General features: G+C 42.8%; 1 protein-coding gene across 5 annotated transcripts in view; it reads right to left on the bottom strand.

The window, feature by feature from the left end:
• aptx (aprataxin) overlaps nt 1-15,162 on the bottom strand; it is a 28,466-nt gene that overhangs the window by 4,534 nt on the left and 8,770 nt on the right. For 2 of the 5 annotated variants that reach the window (XM_078529488.1, XM_078529462.1), the window contains exons 2-7: nt 12,498-12,631; nt 8,976-9,022; nt 7,761-8,123; nt 6,351-6,410; nt 5,984-6,210; nt 4,065-4,168 (exon numbers count right to left, since the gene is read on the bottom strand). In XM_078529488.1, coding sequence (XP_078385614.1) covers nt 4,065-4,168; nt 5,984-6,210; nt 6,351-6,410; nt 7,761-8,123; nt 8,976-9,022; nt 12,498-12,627 — 931 coding nt within the window. In that variant the 5' untranslated portion in view covers nt 12,628-12,631. Of the gene's footprint in view, nt 1-4,064; nt 4,169-5,983; nt 6,211-6,350; nt 6,411-7,760; nt 8,124-8,975; nt 9,023-12,497; nt 12,632-14,478; nt 14,636-14,692; nt 14,824-15,162 lie in introns of those variants that run through there. The other 3 variants (XM_078529467.1, XM_078529478.1, XM_078529496.1) reach the window with 3 other exon arrangements.

Below are 15,162 nucleotides of genomic sequence, written 5' to 3'. Positions count from 1 at the left end.
TTGTACACAGTATTCCAGATGTGGACTCACCCGTGCCCTGTACAACTGAAGTATAACCTCCCTACTTTTTGCATTCAATTGCCCTCACAATAAACAATAACATTCTCTTAACTTTCCTGATTTCTTGCTGTATCTGCATAATAGCCTTTTGAGATTCATGCTCTCGGTCACCCAGATCCCTGTGAATCTGCGCTTGGCAATCTCTCATTATTAAGATAACATGCTTCCTTTTTATTCTTCCTGCCAAAATAGACAATTTCACATTTGCCCACATTATACTCCATTTGCCAGATCTTTGCCCACTCACTTAAGACATAAGACCATAAGACATAGGAGCAGAAATTAGGCCATTCAGTCCATCGAGTCTGCTCTGCCATTCAATCATGGCTGATAAGTTTCTCAACCCCATTCTCCCACCTTCTCCCCGTAACCTTTGATCCCCTTACCAATCAAGAACCTATCTATCTCGGTCTTAAATACACTCAATGACCTGGCCTCCACAGCCTTCTGTGGCAATGAATTCCACAGATTCACCACTGTCTGGCTAAACTTAACTTAACCTATTTATATATTTTTGTAGCCTCCTTATGTCCTCTTTACAACTTACTTTCCTACCTATCTTTGTGTCATCAGCAGCCATACCTTTGGTCCCTTCATCTAAGTCATTTGTATAAATTGTAAAAAGCTGAGGCCCCAGCACTGATCCCTGTGGCACACCACTCATTACATCCTGCCAGCCAAAAAGTGACCCATTTATGCCTACTCTGTTTCTTGGTAGCTAGCCAATCTTCTATCCATGCCAATGTTACCACCTACATCATGAGCTTTTATTTTCTGCAATAACCTTTGATTTGGCACCTTAACAAATACCTCCTGGAAATCTAAGTACAGTACAAGCACCATGTGACTCCTAAAATAACTCTAATAAATTAAACATGATAAAAGCAAAATACTGCAGAAGCTGGAAATCTGAAATAAAAGCAGAAAATGCTGGAAAAACTCAGCAAGTCTGGCAGCATCTGTGTGGAGAGAGAAACCATGCTTTATCCCCATAACCTGAAAAGTGAGAATATACAAGGTTATGGGGATAAAGCAGGGGAGTGAGACTAGGTGGAATGCTCTTTCAGAGAGCCAGTGCAGACTCAATGAGCCAAATGGCCTCCTTCTACACTGTAAAGATACTGTGATACTGCTGATAGGGTCTCTAATTTTCTTAGTTAACCACGGATGGTGGGTCCTCCCCTTGGAATTTTTCTTTCTCATTGGAATGTATCTGTTCTGTACATTCTGAAATATCCCTTTAAATGTCTGCCACTGAACTTATGTTGACCTACCCCTTAACCTCATTTGCCAGTTCACTTTAGCTAGCTCTGCTTTCATGCCCTCATAATTGCCCTTATTTAAGTTTAAAATACTAGTCTTGGACCTACTCCTCTTTCCCTCAAACTGAATGTAAAAATCAATCATATTATGATCGCTTGCTACCTAGTCGTGCCTTCACTATGAGGTTATCAATTGATCCTATCTCGTCACACAATACCAGGTCTAGTATAGCCTGCTCTCTAGTTGGCTCCAGAACATGCTGTTCTAAGAACTATCTTGAAAACATTGTTAACTCCTCGATAAAAGCAAAAAACTGCGGATGCTGGAAATCCAAAACAAAAATAAAAATACTGGAAAAACTCAGCAGGTCTGACAGCATCTGCAGAGAGGAACACAGTTAACGTTTCGAGTCCGTATGATTCTTCAACAGAACTAAGGAAAAATAGAAAAGAGGTGAAATATAAGCTGGTTTAAGGGGGGGGTGGGACAGGTAGAGCTGGATAGAGGGCCAGTAATAGGTGGAGATAGCCAAAGATGTCATAGACAAAAGGACAAAAAGGTGTTCACCCTTAATGTCACTTATTAGCACATTCCTTAGATAATATCACCACCTTCAACACCTCTTTGTCCTTTTCTCTATGACATCTTTTGGCTATCTCCACCTATCACTGGTCCTTATATTTCACTTCTTTTCTATTTTCCTTAGTTCTGTTGAAGAGTCATACGGACTCGAAACGTTAACTGTGTTCCTCTCCGCAGATGCTGTCAGACCTGCTGAGTTTTTCCAGGTATTTTTATTTTTATTTCTGTTAACTCCTCATCTATGCTACCTCTGCCCATCTGATTTTTCCAGTCTGTAAGTAAATTAAAATTCCCCCCGTACTGCCATACCTTTCTGACAAGCTCCAATTATTTCTTCCTTTTAACTCTGTCATGGCATTCAACAGCATTACCATCGCTGATTTCTCCCACAATCAACATCCTTGGGGTCATCATTGACCATAAACTTAAGTAGGCCAACCATATAAATACTGTGGCTACAAGGGCAGGTCAGAGGCTGGGAATTCAGTGGTGATTAACTCACCTCCTGACTCCCCAAAGACTGTGCACCCTCTACAACTCAAGTCAGGAATGATATGGAATACTCCCCACTTGACTGGATGAGTGCAGCTGACAATACCAGAACTGAGAAGTTATAACTATCAGGGAAAACTGAGCCGATGGGGTAGAAAAGAGAAGACTTAGGGATGCCTTGAGAGAGGTCTTTGAAATTATGAAGGGGTTGATAGGATAGACATTGAGAAGATGTTTCCACTTGTGGGGGAGACCAAAAAGGAGGCCATAAATATAAGATAGTCACTAATAAATCCAATAAGGAATTCAGGAGAAACTTCTTTACCCAGAGAGTGGTGAGAATGTGGAACTTGTTATCACAGGGAGTAGTTGAATAGTATAGATGAATTTAAGGGGAAACGAGATAAACACAAGAGAGAGGGGAATAGAAGGACATGCTGATAGGGTGAGAGGAGGCTCATGTGGAACATAAACACCAGCACAGACCAACTGAATCAAATAGGTAGTTTCTGTGCTGTACATTCTCTGTAATTCTCTGCTCATTTAAAATTATTATTATTGTCATTTGAGTATAAATGGCAAAGCTCGATGAGTGGAATGGTAAGCACTGAAATACCCATAAACATTACATTCAACAGCAAAAAGGTTATTAACCAACAAAAGAACTATTAAGCAGCCTATGGAAAAATAAGGTTTAACAATTTCCTAATTGTTCTATCAATAATTTCTTTCACACAAATTATAAACTTCCAAACAGAGTTTCAAGGTCTGTCTGTTCTCAGGTATCTATATTTGCTGAATTAATTAGCATGTTTCTATTGCTGTAGATAAATGGTAGTGTGGTCAGCTGGCACAGTCTTTCAGAAATAAAAACAGAAAATGCCGGAAAAACTCAAGAGGTCTGGCAGCATCTGTGGAGAGAGAAACAGAGTTAATGTTTCGAGTCCATATGACTCGTCTTCAGAGCTCTAAAGAAGAGTCATACGATTTGAAAAGTTAACTCTATTTCTCTCTCTCCACAGATGCTAGACCTGTTGAGTTTCTCCAGCATTTTCTGTTTTTATTTCGGATTTCCAGCATCTGAAGTATTTTGCTTATATTTTACAGTCTTTCAGCAACTTGAACAAGTGTCCTAAGGAAAAGTAGTAAAGAAACCTAGCACTATATAGAGCCTTTCACAGCAACTGGACATCTCAAAGCGCTTAACAACAAATGAAATATTTTTGAACTGTAGACACCGCTGTAATGTAGGAAACATGGCACCAAATTGTGCACGGCAAGCTCCCACAAACAGCAATGCGATAATGACCAGAGAATCGGTTTTTAGTGAGGTGTTTGAGGGATAAATATCGGTTAGGACACCGGGAAGAACTCCCCTGATCTTCTTAGAACAGTGCTGTGGGATCTGAGGGGGCAAACGTAGCCTCGGTTTAACATCTCATTCAAAAGGCAACACCTCTGACAGTGAAGCACACCCCCACTACCGCACTGGGATTCTCAGCCTTATCAGGGGTTATCAGTGCTCATGTTCTGGAGTGAAACTTGAGCACAGAATCTTCTGATTCAGAGGTGAAAATGCTACCCACTGAGCCACAGCAGACACACTGGGAGTGCACCCAATGCAGAAACTTTTGAAAGCCATGGGTTGAAGTGGATGTTCTGCTTACCTTCTGATTCCAGGAAATAATCTGTATTAAATGAATTCCAATGCTTTTTATTCTTCAAGCATGGGGAATCAAAGTCTTGGCTGATCACATGAAGGTGAATGTGGCTGGTGAAAGGGCACGGGAGGAAAGAGAGGAGAAAAAAGTGATTAAATGTTCGACATCTTGCTGCTTTTTACAAAGTCAACCAAGAACTACAATACTGCAATATTTTACAACAGATAGTCTGACCAAATTAAGGTTAGTTGCAATTTTGGTGATCTCAATGAAAGTATAAAATGCTTAAGGAGCTTGACAGCTTCGGTACTAAGAAGTTGTTTCCCTTGGCTGGAAAGTCTAGGCCTTGGGGGTCACAGTCTCAGAATAAGAGGTTGGCAACTTAGGACCGAGATGTGTGTGGGGGAGATGGTGGTATAGTAGTGATGTCACTGGAGTAGTAATCCAGAGGCCCAAGCTAATGCCCTAGGGAGACAGGTTCAAATCCCCCACGGCAGCTGGTGAAATTTAAATTAATAAAAATCTGGAATTGAAAGCTAGTCTTTGTATGCTGTATTGGTGCCGTCAATTGTCGTAAAAACCCATCTGGTTCACTAATGCCCTTAAGGGAAGGAAATCTGCCAACATGCCTCCAGACCCACAGCAATGTGGTTGACTCTTAACTGCCCTCTGAAATGGCCTAGCAAGTCACTCAGCTGTACCAAACTGTTACAGAAACCACTATAAAACCGAACACCTAGCATCTGTCAGTGTACCTACACCACATGGACTGCAGTAGGTGAAGAAGGTGGCTCACCACCACCTTCTCAAGGGCAATTAGAGATGGGCAGCAAATGCTGGCTTTGCCTGTGACGTCCACATCCCATGAAGGAATTTTTAAAAAAGAGAAATTTCTTCACTCAGAGGGTTGTGAATCCTTGGAATTCTCTACCCCAGGGAGCTGTTGATGCTCAGCCATTGAGTATATTCAAGTCAGAGATTGATGTTTTGTACACTAAGAGGTGGGGATAGAGCTGGAAAGTGGAGTTGAGGTAGAAGATCAGCCTTGATCTCACTTAAATAACGGAGCCAGCTCAAGGAGACGTATAAACATCACCTCCAATTCCTTATGTTCTTAATAACAGCAATAAAAACTGTATACTAATAAGTTCACAATCAGTATTAACCTCAAAGATTTACAACAAAATAACCCAAGTATACCTCATTATGTTTAAACTTGCCTTGTTTTAGATGGATGCAGTTTTAAAAGCAAACACCAGACCACTTTTTTACTATTTATGCACGGAAATATCTGCTTTGAATTATGCTTAAACACCCATAAACACCAATTTGGATGCCCTATTGTACAATTGGCAGCAATCTCACTTGAGTCATAAAGTTATGGATTCAAATCTACTGCAGGTTTTGAGCCTATAGAGCAGCTGTGTAGTAGAGGAAGTACTCTTTTTTCCATTAAACCGAGCCCCCATCTACCTGCTCATGTGGTTCAGGTAGACTTTAAAGATCCCAATGGCAGCACTCTGAAGAACCAGGGACTTCCAGTGTTTTTGACTAACATTATCCCGTCAGTCAAAGCAAATGGACTGGTCACACAAATATTTCTTGTTTGGAGGTCCTTGTGTGTGAGAAAATTGGCACAGGTGCTTACATAACAACAGGCATTCTACTCAAAGTAATTCACTATACATAAAGCAAAGTTCCTGAGAGGCACCATTATAAATAGGTGCCTACCTGAATACAGTTTGCAGGCCAATTTAAACCTGTGTTCTAATACAACTACAGGTAAGACAAGAATGTTCTTCCAAATGCTCCAAGTATTCACTCTACTGACTAGTCGCTCTGAAACACTGAAGCGTGCTCTAGTGTTAGATACTTACAGCAAAGGACTGCCCACAGATATCAATGTGAAAATAAACTCCGCTCACCTCATGCTAGGAATAGCATGGTAACCCAATCGAAATTTCAATGTGTCAGAATCCAGACATTCTCGCACCAGCTTCTGGCCAACTTGGTGCATGTGTTGGAGAAGAGTTAAGTGATCCCTCCTCACGGCCTTCAGATTGGAGATGGAGTCCCACGGTAAAACCAGCCAATGAAAACGGGCCTTTGGATATTTGTCCTTAATTACGACAACTGTATCATCTTTATACACCTGTTGGGGAATAAAAATAAGAAGCTACATTGATCAATATAAACAATGCAAAAATTGAAATATTATTTGGGCCAAATGTGGTACAAAGAAACCGTGATCATAATTAGGTGGGATTTTTGGGAGAGAAAAATATTTAGTACCTGCATTTCTGGATCCTGCATGGAGACTTTTAATCCCTGACTCCACATTCCCTGAAAATCCTGAAGGCACAAAGTAGAAATACACTTATTTAACCTATAGATGTTCGGACCATAAATATCTCACTGTCTAGATAATCATAATGAAAAGCATTTCCTTTTATTTTATTCATTCTGCGGATGTGAGCAAAATCCTTAATTTCCTTTGGGAAGGTTCCTTTGAGCTGCCTTCTTGAATACAACTGAGTGGCTTGCTAGGCCACTTCAGAGTCAGTCACATTGCTGTGTGTCTGGAGTCACTTCTAAGCCAGACTAGCAGATTTCCTTTCCTGAAGGACCTTTTACGACAATCCATTAGTTCCAAGGTCGTCACTATTTGTATTCTATATCTATTTCATTAACTGAATTTAATTGAATTACCCAGCTGTTGAGGTGGGATTTGAACTCGACTCTCTGAATCTTTAGTCCAGGCCTCTGGATTACTAGCAACATAACCACTATGCTACCATACACCTAATTTTATATATTTGTGAGCAGACTTTTTGTGACTGTAGTTATAACTATAGGGGGAGAGTGATAATGTTACTGGACTAGTAATCCAGAGGCCCAGGCACCTGCTCTGGGGACATGGGTTCATATCCCACCATGGCAGCTGGTGGAATTTAAATTCAATTAATAAAATCTGGAATTGAAAGCTAGCCTCAGCAATGGTGATCATGAAAACTATCATTGACTGTCCTAAAAACCCATCTGATTCACTTATGTCCTTTAGGGAAGGAAATCTGCCATCCTTACCAGGTCTGGCCTACTTGTGACTCTGGACCCACAATAATGTGGCTGACTCTTAACTGCCCTATGAAATGACCTGGCAAGCCACTCAATTCACGGCCAATTAGGGATGGGCAACAAACGCTGGCCTTGCCAGCCACACCCACTTCCCATGAAAGAATAAAAACCTTCAAATATATGCATTCAGTAAAAAGGGGTGGGATACACATGTAAAGTTACAAGGGTGCTGTCTTGGGAGCAAGTAGGCACATAGAACACCCTACTCTTCCTGCTCAAGGTAAGGCATATTTCACCAGTCTCAAAAAAACTTTAAAATATATGCATAGATAAGCAAATGAAATGAAGACTGTTGCATTCCCTTTCTGAATGCAGTGTTCATCTAGCAAAGATTCTCTCTTCATCATTTGAAAATCATCAGTTGATTTTTTATTAGCGGGATTGAATCCTGCCTACCATTCACTGCATCCCTGCCTCTAACTTGTGGACTTTAACAAGAAATTATAACTAAGGGACATTTAGCTGCTGAAAGAGGAGGGCCGGGCAATGAGGTATAAATTAAGGTGGTGCTATTTCAAACGAATTGCCACGTAAGATGGGTCAAGTTAAATCCAATCCATCAATTACTTTTCTCCCAGAGGCCTCGGCAGAGCTCACCCGAGTCACCGAGTTGCTTCTATCTTCTGCCGTGTGCCCATCCTTGTTCTTCTCTTGCTTCTTTTCGGGCTTCGTGTTGAATGTGTGGTGCTCCCTTGGATTGGAGTCCTTGGTCTTAAGATATTTATTTGACATGTTGGAGCTGCTGTTTGGAGAAATCTCTTTGTAGGGTCTCTTTGGTGGCAGCGCCTCCTTTTCTGAGCTCTCTTCTTCAAAGTGGATGGTGTATGGATAGAGCCGATTGACAATATGAAGGATCTGTCCTGGCATTAACTTCACCTCCTGATCTCTTCCCAAGTCTTCAGAATTGACATTGCTTGGGTTTATGCCTAACTTTGGAGTCGGGGGAGAGGTGGTGGTGGGAGGAGGGGGGGGCGAGAAACAAAATAGAATTATTTTCCCAAACCTACTGAGAATTTCCAGCATTTTCTGTTCAGATTTCATAGTTAAAGCTTCCACGGTACCTTGCCTTAGAATTATTTATCCAATTTTCTTTTGGGAGTAGATGTATGTAGATGTTTAAACCTCATAAATGGTCTAAGAGAGATTTTTTACTGAAAATGCAAAATCAGGCACAACGGGGCCATAATGTCTCAGTAAAGATGCAAGCAACTAATCCTACTTGCCTTGAGTACACCATTTAATCCATTCAGTTAAGCCAGTAAGTTATTTTAATCAATCAACTTGTAGGAAATTAATTAACGTTCTGAATTGAGTAATTGTTCCTCATGGAATGTGCATCTTAAGCAACAAGGAAGCTTATCAACTCCACAACGCATTTCAGCAACTTCCTCATTTAGCATTTTACGCTAAAGATTGATTTATTCATTGTAATATAATCTAGGGCCATACGTATAGAAACTCATGGCGCAGAAGGAAGCCATTCGGCCCACTGTTTTGGTGTCAGTACATTTCAAAACATAAACCGCTGCTTAAAACAAAATCACTTCATTTCCCCCTCTGGGTTCTTTTACCAAGTCTGTGGTAATTATTTTAGATCTGTATTCTCTGGTTACCAACTTTCCTGCCTGTGGAAACAGTTTCCCCATATCGAAGCCCCTCATAAATTTGAACACATCCATTAAATACATAAAAGCACCACTAAAAGAAACAAAGCAGAGGTTTAACTTGTTTAACAAGAACATATCTGTTTAACAAGAACATACCTGTTTAACAAGAACATACCTGTTTAACAAGAACATATCCCTTATTGTAATCTGCTTTCAGCTGTACTGCAAAACAACAGGTAAGCAGTTATAAGTTAATGTTCCCCATCCGCTGAAATTACTTCTAAATTTCTCATTTTACCATTCCTCTCAGTATAAAGCGAGGCAAGAAAACCATTGGCAACATTTCTGACACTTTACAAAATCACAGACTCAAGTCTTACGATCAGGATCGGAACCCCTATTTCCAACCCAGATCAGACAATAAAATACCACTTACCTTCCGCCAATTTTGCTGGGCACCCTTCCAATAGAGGATCCCAAAGTGACTCAGTGCAGGAAACCTCACAGGAAGCAGCGAAGGGAATTTGTGCAGAAGCCACATCCCCATTTACAGCACTAGCTGCCATATTCTAGTAAGTAAAGAGTTTAAATGTCCCAAAGCTTCTTTGAAAGGCTACAGGGAAAAGGTAAAGGAGTTAGGGGGAAGGGCGGATGAGGTGAGGGGGCAGGGCGGATGAGGTGAGGGGGCAGGGTGGGTAAGGGCATAGGAGGATAGAGTAGATAACAGGGTAGAGTAGGTAAGATAAATGGGTGGGGTGGGCAAGTAAGGGGTAAGGTGGGCAAGGTAAGGCAGTAGGATCGGCAAGGTAAGAGGGTAGGGTGGACAAGGGGGTACAGTCAAGTAAGCAGGTAAGGGGGTAGGGTGGCAGTCAGGTGGGTCTTGAGGTCAGGTTGAGGGAGCAGTGGAGTAAATTCCTGCCTTTCGTGACTTCCTTGTTCGCATTTTCACTTACCAGCGCTTTGTACTTTGCCGACGCGATGGGCAAAGCGGTGTATGATGTTTGCTTATCCACATTTGAAATGTCTGAATCTCTGCACTGATTCTTTGACAAGCACACCCTTTGAGCACAGCTTGAATGAGGGATCGGTTAATTTACTCTAAGGTATCAGTTTCATCAATAATTTTGCAAAAGGTCTTTGAAAGCCGAGGCAGATATACTCTGGCAAATTTAACACTGTTGGACAAGACCCGCCGGGTTAGTGAAACATCAGGAAGGAACCCTGTGGATTGGAATGCTGTGTTAAAATGGAGGATACAGCAGGTTATTGTTGGGGTCAGTTATTCATGGAGTACACTTACTGATGTCTTTGTGGAATTTATTTAATTGGCCCGAGAAATCAGCTTTCCTGCTCCACACCATTATCCAATAACCCTGGTAGAAGTGCTTGTGAGTAGATACAGTCAGAACAATTTGCTGCAGAGTAACTGCCAAACTAATGCTGCCCTCGCATGGCTGGAACCCATCTAACTGAGTCCCATTCAAAAACATGTTCCTCGTTCGCCATTTCGCCGTTTGTGAAGTATAGCGGGAACATAACCCCTGCGAATAGCACGACTTTATTGTAGCCACTTGGCATGGTCAGAGGGGTCAGTGGGCGGGGGTGAGGGGAGGAAAGAGTTGGGTGATGAGGTCAGGTCATGGTGGGGAGGGAGTTTAGGGTGGTGAGATCCGGGGGAGGAGTAGGGTGGTGAGGTCGGGGGCGAGGGGGTGTAAGGTGGTGAGGTCAGGTCGGGGGGTGGGGGGGAGTAGGGTGGTGAGGTCGGGGGCGAGGGGGAGTAAGGTGGTGAGGTCAGGTCGGGGGCCGGGGGGGGGGGGGGGGGGGGGGGGGGAGTAGGGTGTGAGGTTGGGGGAGTAGGACTTTGTCAAATATTTCCTCGGTAACTATCCAGGTAAAGTCGGAACCGTCTGAAGTCTCCGACTCTAACTCAAGAGTTGGGAGGATCCCAGGGAGTAGGGAAACCACCAATCAGAAGCTCAAATTTTCCCAGCAATTCCCAGAGTCAGTGCATCAGGACTTCCAAACTGTCCCATAGCGTATCTTGTGGGGTTCATCTAGTCTCCAACTATCCAGAAACTGGAATATCTGGGGCATAAAATGAATCAGCAGAGGGAAGCCATTTGGCCCATTGTGCCTGTGCCAGCTTTTTATCATTAATTTATGAGACTCAGTGGATTTTGTTTTAATGCTCGTACTTTATGCTGGAAAGTCTACACATATTGAAAGCTACATTAAAACTTAGAAGTACAAGCATTAATAAAACTTCTGCAAGTCCCAGGGCTCATCAGTAAGTCACAAAGTTGGTAACACTAAGTATTAGTGACATACACATCTGACCCCACAACCCCTCCCAACCAATACCTGCCATGGCTCAGCAAGTTTATTCATTGAGGTACTGAGTCTAACTGTAGAGCAAGCTTCCAGATTCAATCCACAGTCTGCAATCAGCTGGAACAGTGGTATGGGGAATACATTTGGTCTCAGCACCATTAGAGATTAAAGTCTTGCTGTTAAGAACATACAAAATAGGAGTAGGCCATTCAGCCCATCGAGAATTTTAAGCATACGTCTTAGCTTCCACATTTCAAAGGTCTCTATTTTCTTCCACAGATCTTTATTTATTGTCCAGGTTTCTGAGGCATGCAGGAAAGTGGATAAAATGTAGCATTTTAGGAGTTATTTTCTTGTTACAAGTTTGAGATTTCCTGTTGTTAACACATCCTTCACCTTCACAAAATTACTTCTGGCTGTCTCTATCCTTCCTCTGACTTCAGCATCACATCAACCATTTTCTGTTGTCCTAAGTAGACAAACTTATCTACTTGTTCCAGTGTAACACCATTCAACTCAATCTTCACTCAAGCTTCTTCTAACGTATTTCTCCTGACTACCATTGCTTTAATCCTTTTGGTTTTCATACACAATCCATTGTGTGTGTTCTCCCCAAAGGCAACTCCTTGGCTTATTGTCTGCTGATGCTTCATCCTGAGCTGGTTTCTTGGCAGTTTTTATAGGTTTGCCATTGCCTTCCACTCTCAGGGACAGGGCAAGGAGGTAGGTTCAAGTCTTTCTCAGCCAGAACAGGAATCGAACCCTAGTTGTTGGTGTTATTCTGAACTATACACTATCCATCCAGCTAACTGGTCCCCCCATTCAATCCACATTCTAAGCAAATTAAGTTAATAAAGGATTAAAATAGCTCATGATAAGCATTTGGAGGACATGATCATATGGAGAGTGTTTGATTTTGGGTCGTGTATGGTGCAGTGTCATCTAGTGGTATTCGCTGCTCATGATGTGGTCTCCTCTTCATTGATGAAACAAAACACAGACTGGGCGACCACTTTGCAGGACCCTCCATTCAGTTTGCAAGCGTGGCCCCGAGCTTGCAGCTGCATGTCACTTTAATTCCCTGACCTCGGACTCTCACTCTGTTCCAATGAAGCTCAACACAAGCTCGAGAAACAGCACCTCACCTTTCAATGAAGCACTTTACATTAAGTGACATTGAGTTCAACAGTTTCCGGTGTAATCTCTGCTTCCATTTTATCAGACTGCAACTGCTGGTCAGGATTCTGTATCCCTATTTTAACCCCTTCTCATTATCATGTGTAGAAAGCCTAATAAAAGCAACATTTTCGATTTACTCATTATTGCACAAGAACCTGTGAAAACCGCCAGCGAGGTTACCACTCACCTTGATGCCGTGAGCATTTTTTATCTGTAATTCGAGTTTCGGGGCTTCTTCCAATCAACACACAAACTGAGTGTGCAAGTTGTATCGGTTGATGCCTCCCATCTTTACTCACCAACCAACAAACTCGCATCGTGCTGGAAGACAGAAGATTAAGAATGCTCTGAGGTATTCCTCCTTAGCTCTAATCTCCTCTAGCCTTACAACCGTCCACGATCTCTGCGCTCCTCCAATTCTGGCCTCTCATTCCATCATTGGCATCTATATCTTCAGCTGCCTAGGCCCTAAGCTGTGGAATTCCCTCCTTAAACCTCTCTGCCTCTCTCTCCTCCTTTAAAATGCTCCTTAAAATCTACCTCTTTGACCATGCTGCTGGCTAACTGTCCCATTACCTCCCTATGTGGATCAGTGTTAAATTCTGCTTTATAATCATTCCTGTGAAGCATCTTAGACTTTACTATGTTAAAAGCAATAAACAATGTAAATTGCTGTAATGCGTTCAATTATAAAAGTCAAAAATAATTTGCTCTAATTAATGTTTCATATACCCTGTAGATACACACAGCTCCAGAATCTAATCATTAAACACAATTTAACAGCTTCCCTTGAAAATGTACATAGCTACAATTAACCAACCAGTTGTGTTTCTGAATCCAAGCCATTAATCTAAATAAAGTGCAAACATAAGGTAAAACAGTAACACTGGGGAGGAAGCAAATGTTACTTGTGACTGTAATCAGTCAAACTGAAAGAAATAAAAAGACTTGCATTTATATTACACCTTTGATAATCCCATAGCACTTTACATTGAATAGACTATGTTTGCTGTGCAGTCACAGTGACAGCCAATTTGTGCACAGCAAGGTTCCACAATCTATGTTAGTGACCAGATTACTCTCCTCATAGGGCAACTGGGGCCTCAGATTAACATCCTATCTGAAAGACAACACCTCCAATAACACGAAAATCCCTCTGTACTGGAGCTGGGGAGTGTCAGCCTAGATTACATGCACATGTCTTCTGGAGCAGGGACTCGAACAAACAACTCTCTTGACTCAAGAGTGAAACCAACCAAACCACGGCTGACAACTATGATGCTTAAAGCGCCACGGAAAAAGTGTTTAAAGTGATTGGGCATACATCACAATATTTAGCAGAGCAGATTAGAATGATGATAGAAGGAGACCATTCAGCCCATCATTCCTGTGCCAGCTCTCTGAAAGAGCTATCCCTTTGAGCCCACTGCCCTACTCCTTCCTGCATACAAGTTCATTGAGTGTATTTAAGACCGAGATAGATAGGTTCTTGATTGGTAAAGGGATCAAAGGTTATGGGGAGAAGGCGGGAGAATGGGGTTGAGAAACTTATCAGCCATGATTGAATGGCGGAGCAGACTCGATGGGCCAAATGGCCTAATTTCTGCTCCTATGTCTTATGGTCTTATAAGAGTCATAGAGGTCTACAGCACAGAAAAAGGCCCATCGAGTCTCCGCCGGTCAAACAAGTACCTAACTAGTCTAATCCCATTTTCTAGCACTAGGCCCTTGTATGCCGTGGCATCATCGCAAGTGCACATCCAAATGCTTCTTAAATGTTGAGGGTTTCTGCCTCTTTCAGGCAGCGAGTTCCAGATTCCCACCACCCTCTGGGTGAAAAAATTCTTCCTCACATCCCCTCTAAACCTCCTGCCCCTTACCTTAAATCTATGCCCCCCTGGTTATTGATCCCTCCACCAAGGGGAAAGGTTCCTTCCTGTCTACCCTATCTACACCCCTCATAATTTTATACACCTCAATCATGTCCCCCCCCCAATCTCCTCTGCACAGGGAAAATAACCCCAGTCCATCCAATCTCTCCTCATAACTAAAACTCTCCAGCCCAGGCAACGTTATTTTTTGTCCTTTTCAAGTGATTATCCATTTGCCCTTTCAGGGTTATTACTGAATCTGCCCCGGCCCCTGTTACTGAAGCCAGTCAGTCCCACCTGCCTGATGGAGCCTGGAGTCAGCAGGCCTGGGTTTAGGGAATCTGCAGCCAAGCAAGCTGCCACACCAGGACCTAGGAAACACTTTTTAAAAGAGGAAATGTGTCGCTTAAATTTCGCGTCTCGATGCTCCGCTTTTAAAGGAGGGGGGGGGGGAATGGAAAAAACAACTTAAAGTTATTCTCACCGACAACAAGAGCCGCCTCACTCCTACCCGACAGCCACTGCGACGAGCTTCCACTGCCCCACTCCCCGGCATGCACTCCGCCCCCCACCACCCCGGGGCAAGGCGGAGCTATCCGCCTGCGCACGCGCAAAGAAACAGGGGCCATGTCACGCGTGCCTTACCTGGCAGGTGAGGAATGCGCGCGCGCATTTTCGCGCTGCTCATGCTGCTGCGGCGTCGCACATGCGTACACTGGAGAGGTCAGGCCGCCAGACCGCCATCTTTGTAAAGCTGGAACAAAAACAGAATTACCTGGAAAAACTCAGCAGGTCTGGCAGCATCGGTGGAGAAGAAATCAGTTAACGTTTCGAGCCTTCACGGCCCTTCGGCAGAACTGAAGCATAGTTAGGAGAGGGGTGAAATATAAGCTGGTTTAAGGTGGGGGGGGGGGAGAGAGAAGTTGAGGGTGTGGTGATTGTGGAGATAAGCAAGCAGTGATAGGAGCAGATAATCAAAAG

Source organism: Cetorhinus maximus, chromosome 2, assembly GCF_964194155.1.
Source record: "Cetorhinus maximus chromosome 2, sCetMax3.hap1.1, whole genome shotgun sequence".
Classification (NCBI taxonomy): domain Eukaryota; kingdom Metazoa; phylum Chordata; class Chondrichthyes; order Lamniformes; family Cetorhinidae; genus Cetorhinus; species Cetorhinus maximus.
The sequence above is the reverse complement of the archived record's forward strand: the minus strand, read 5'-3'. Positions and strand labels throughout refer to the sequence as shown.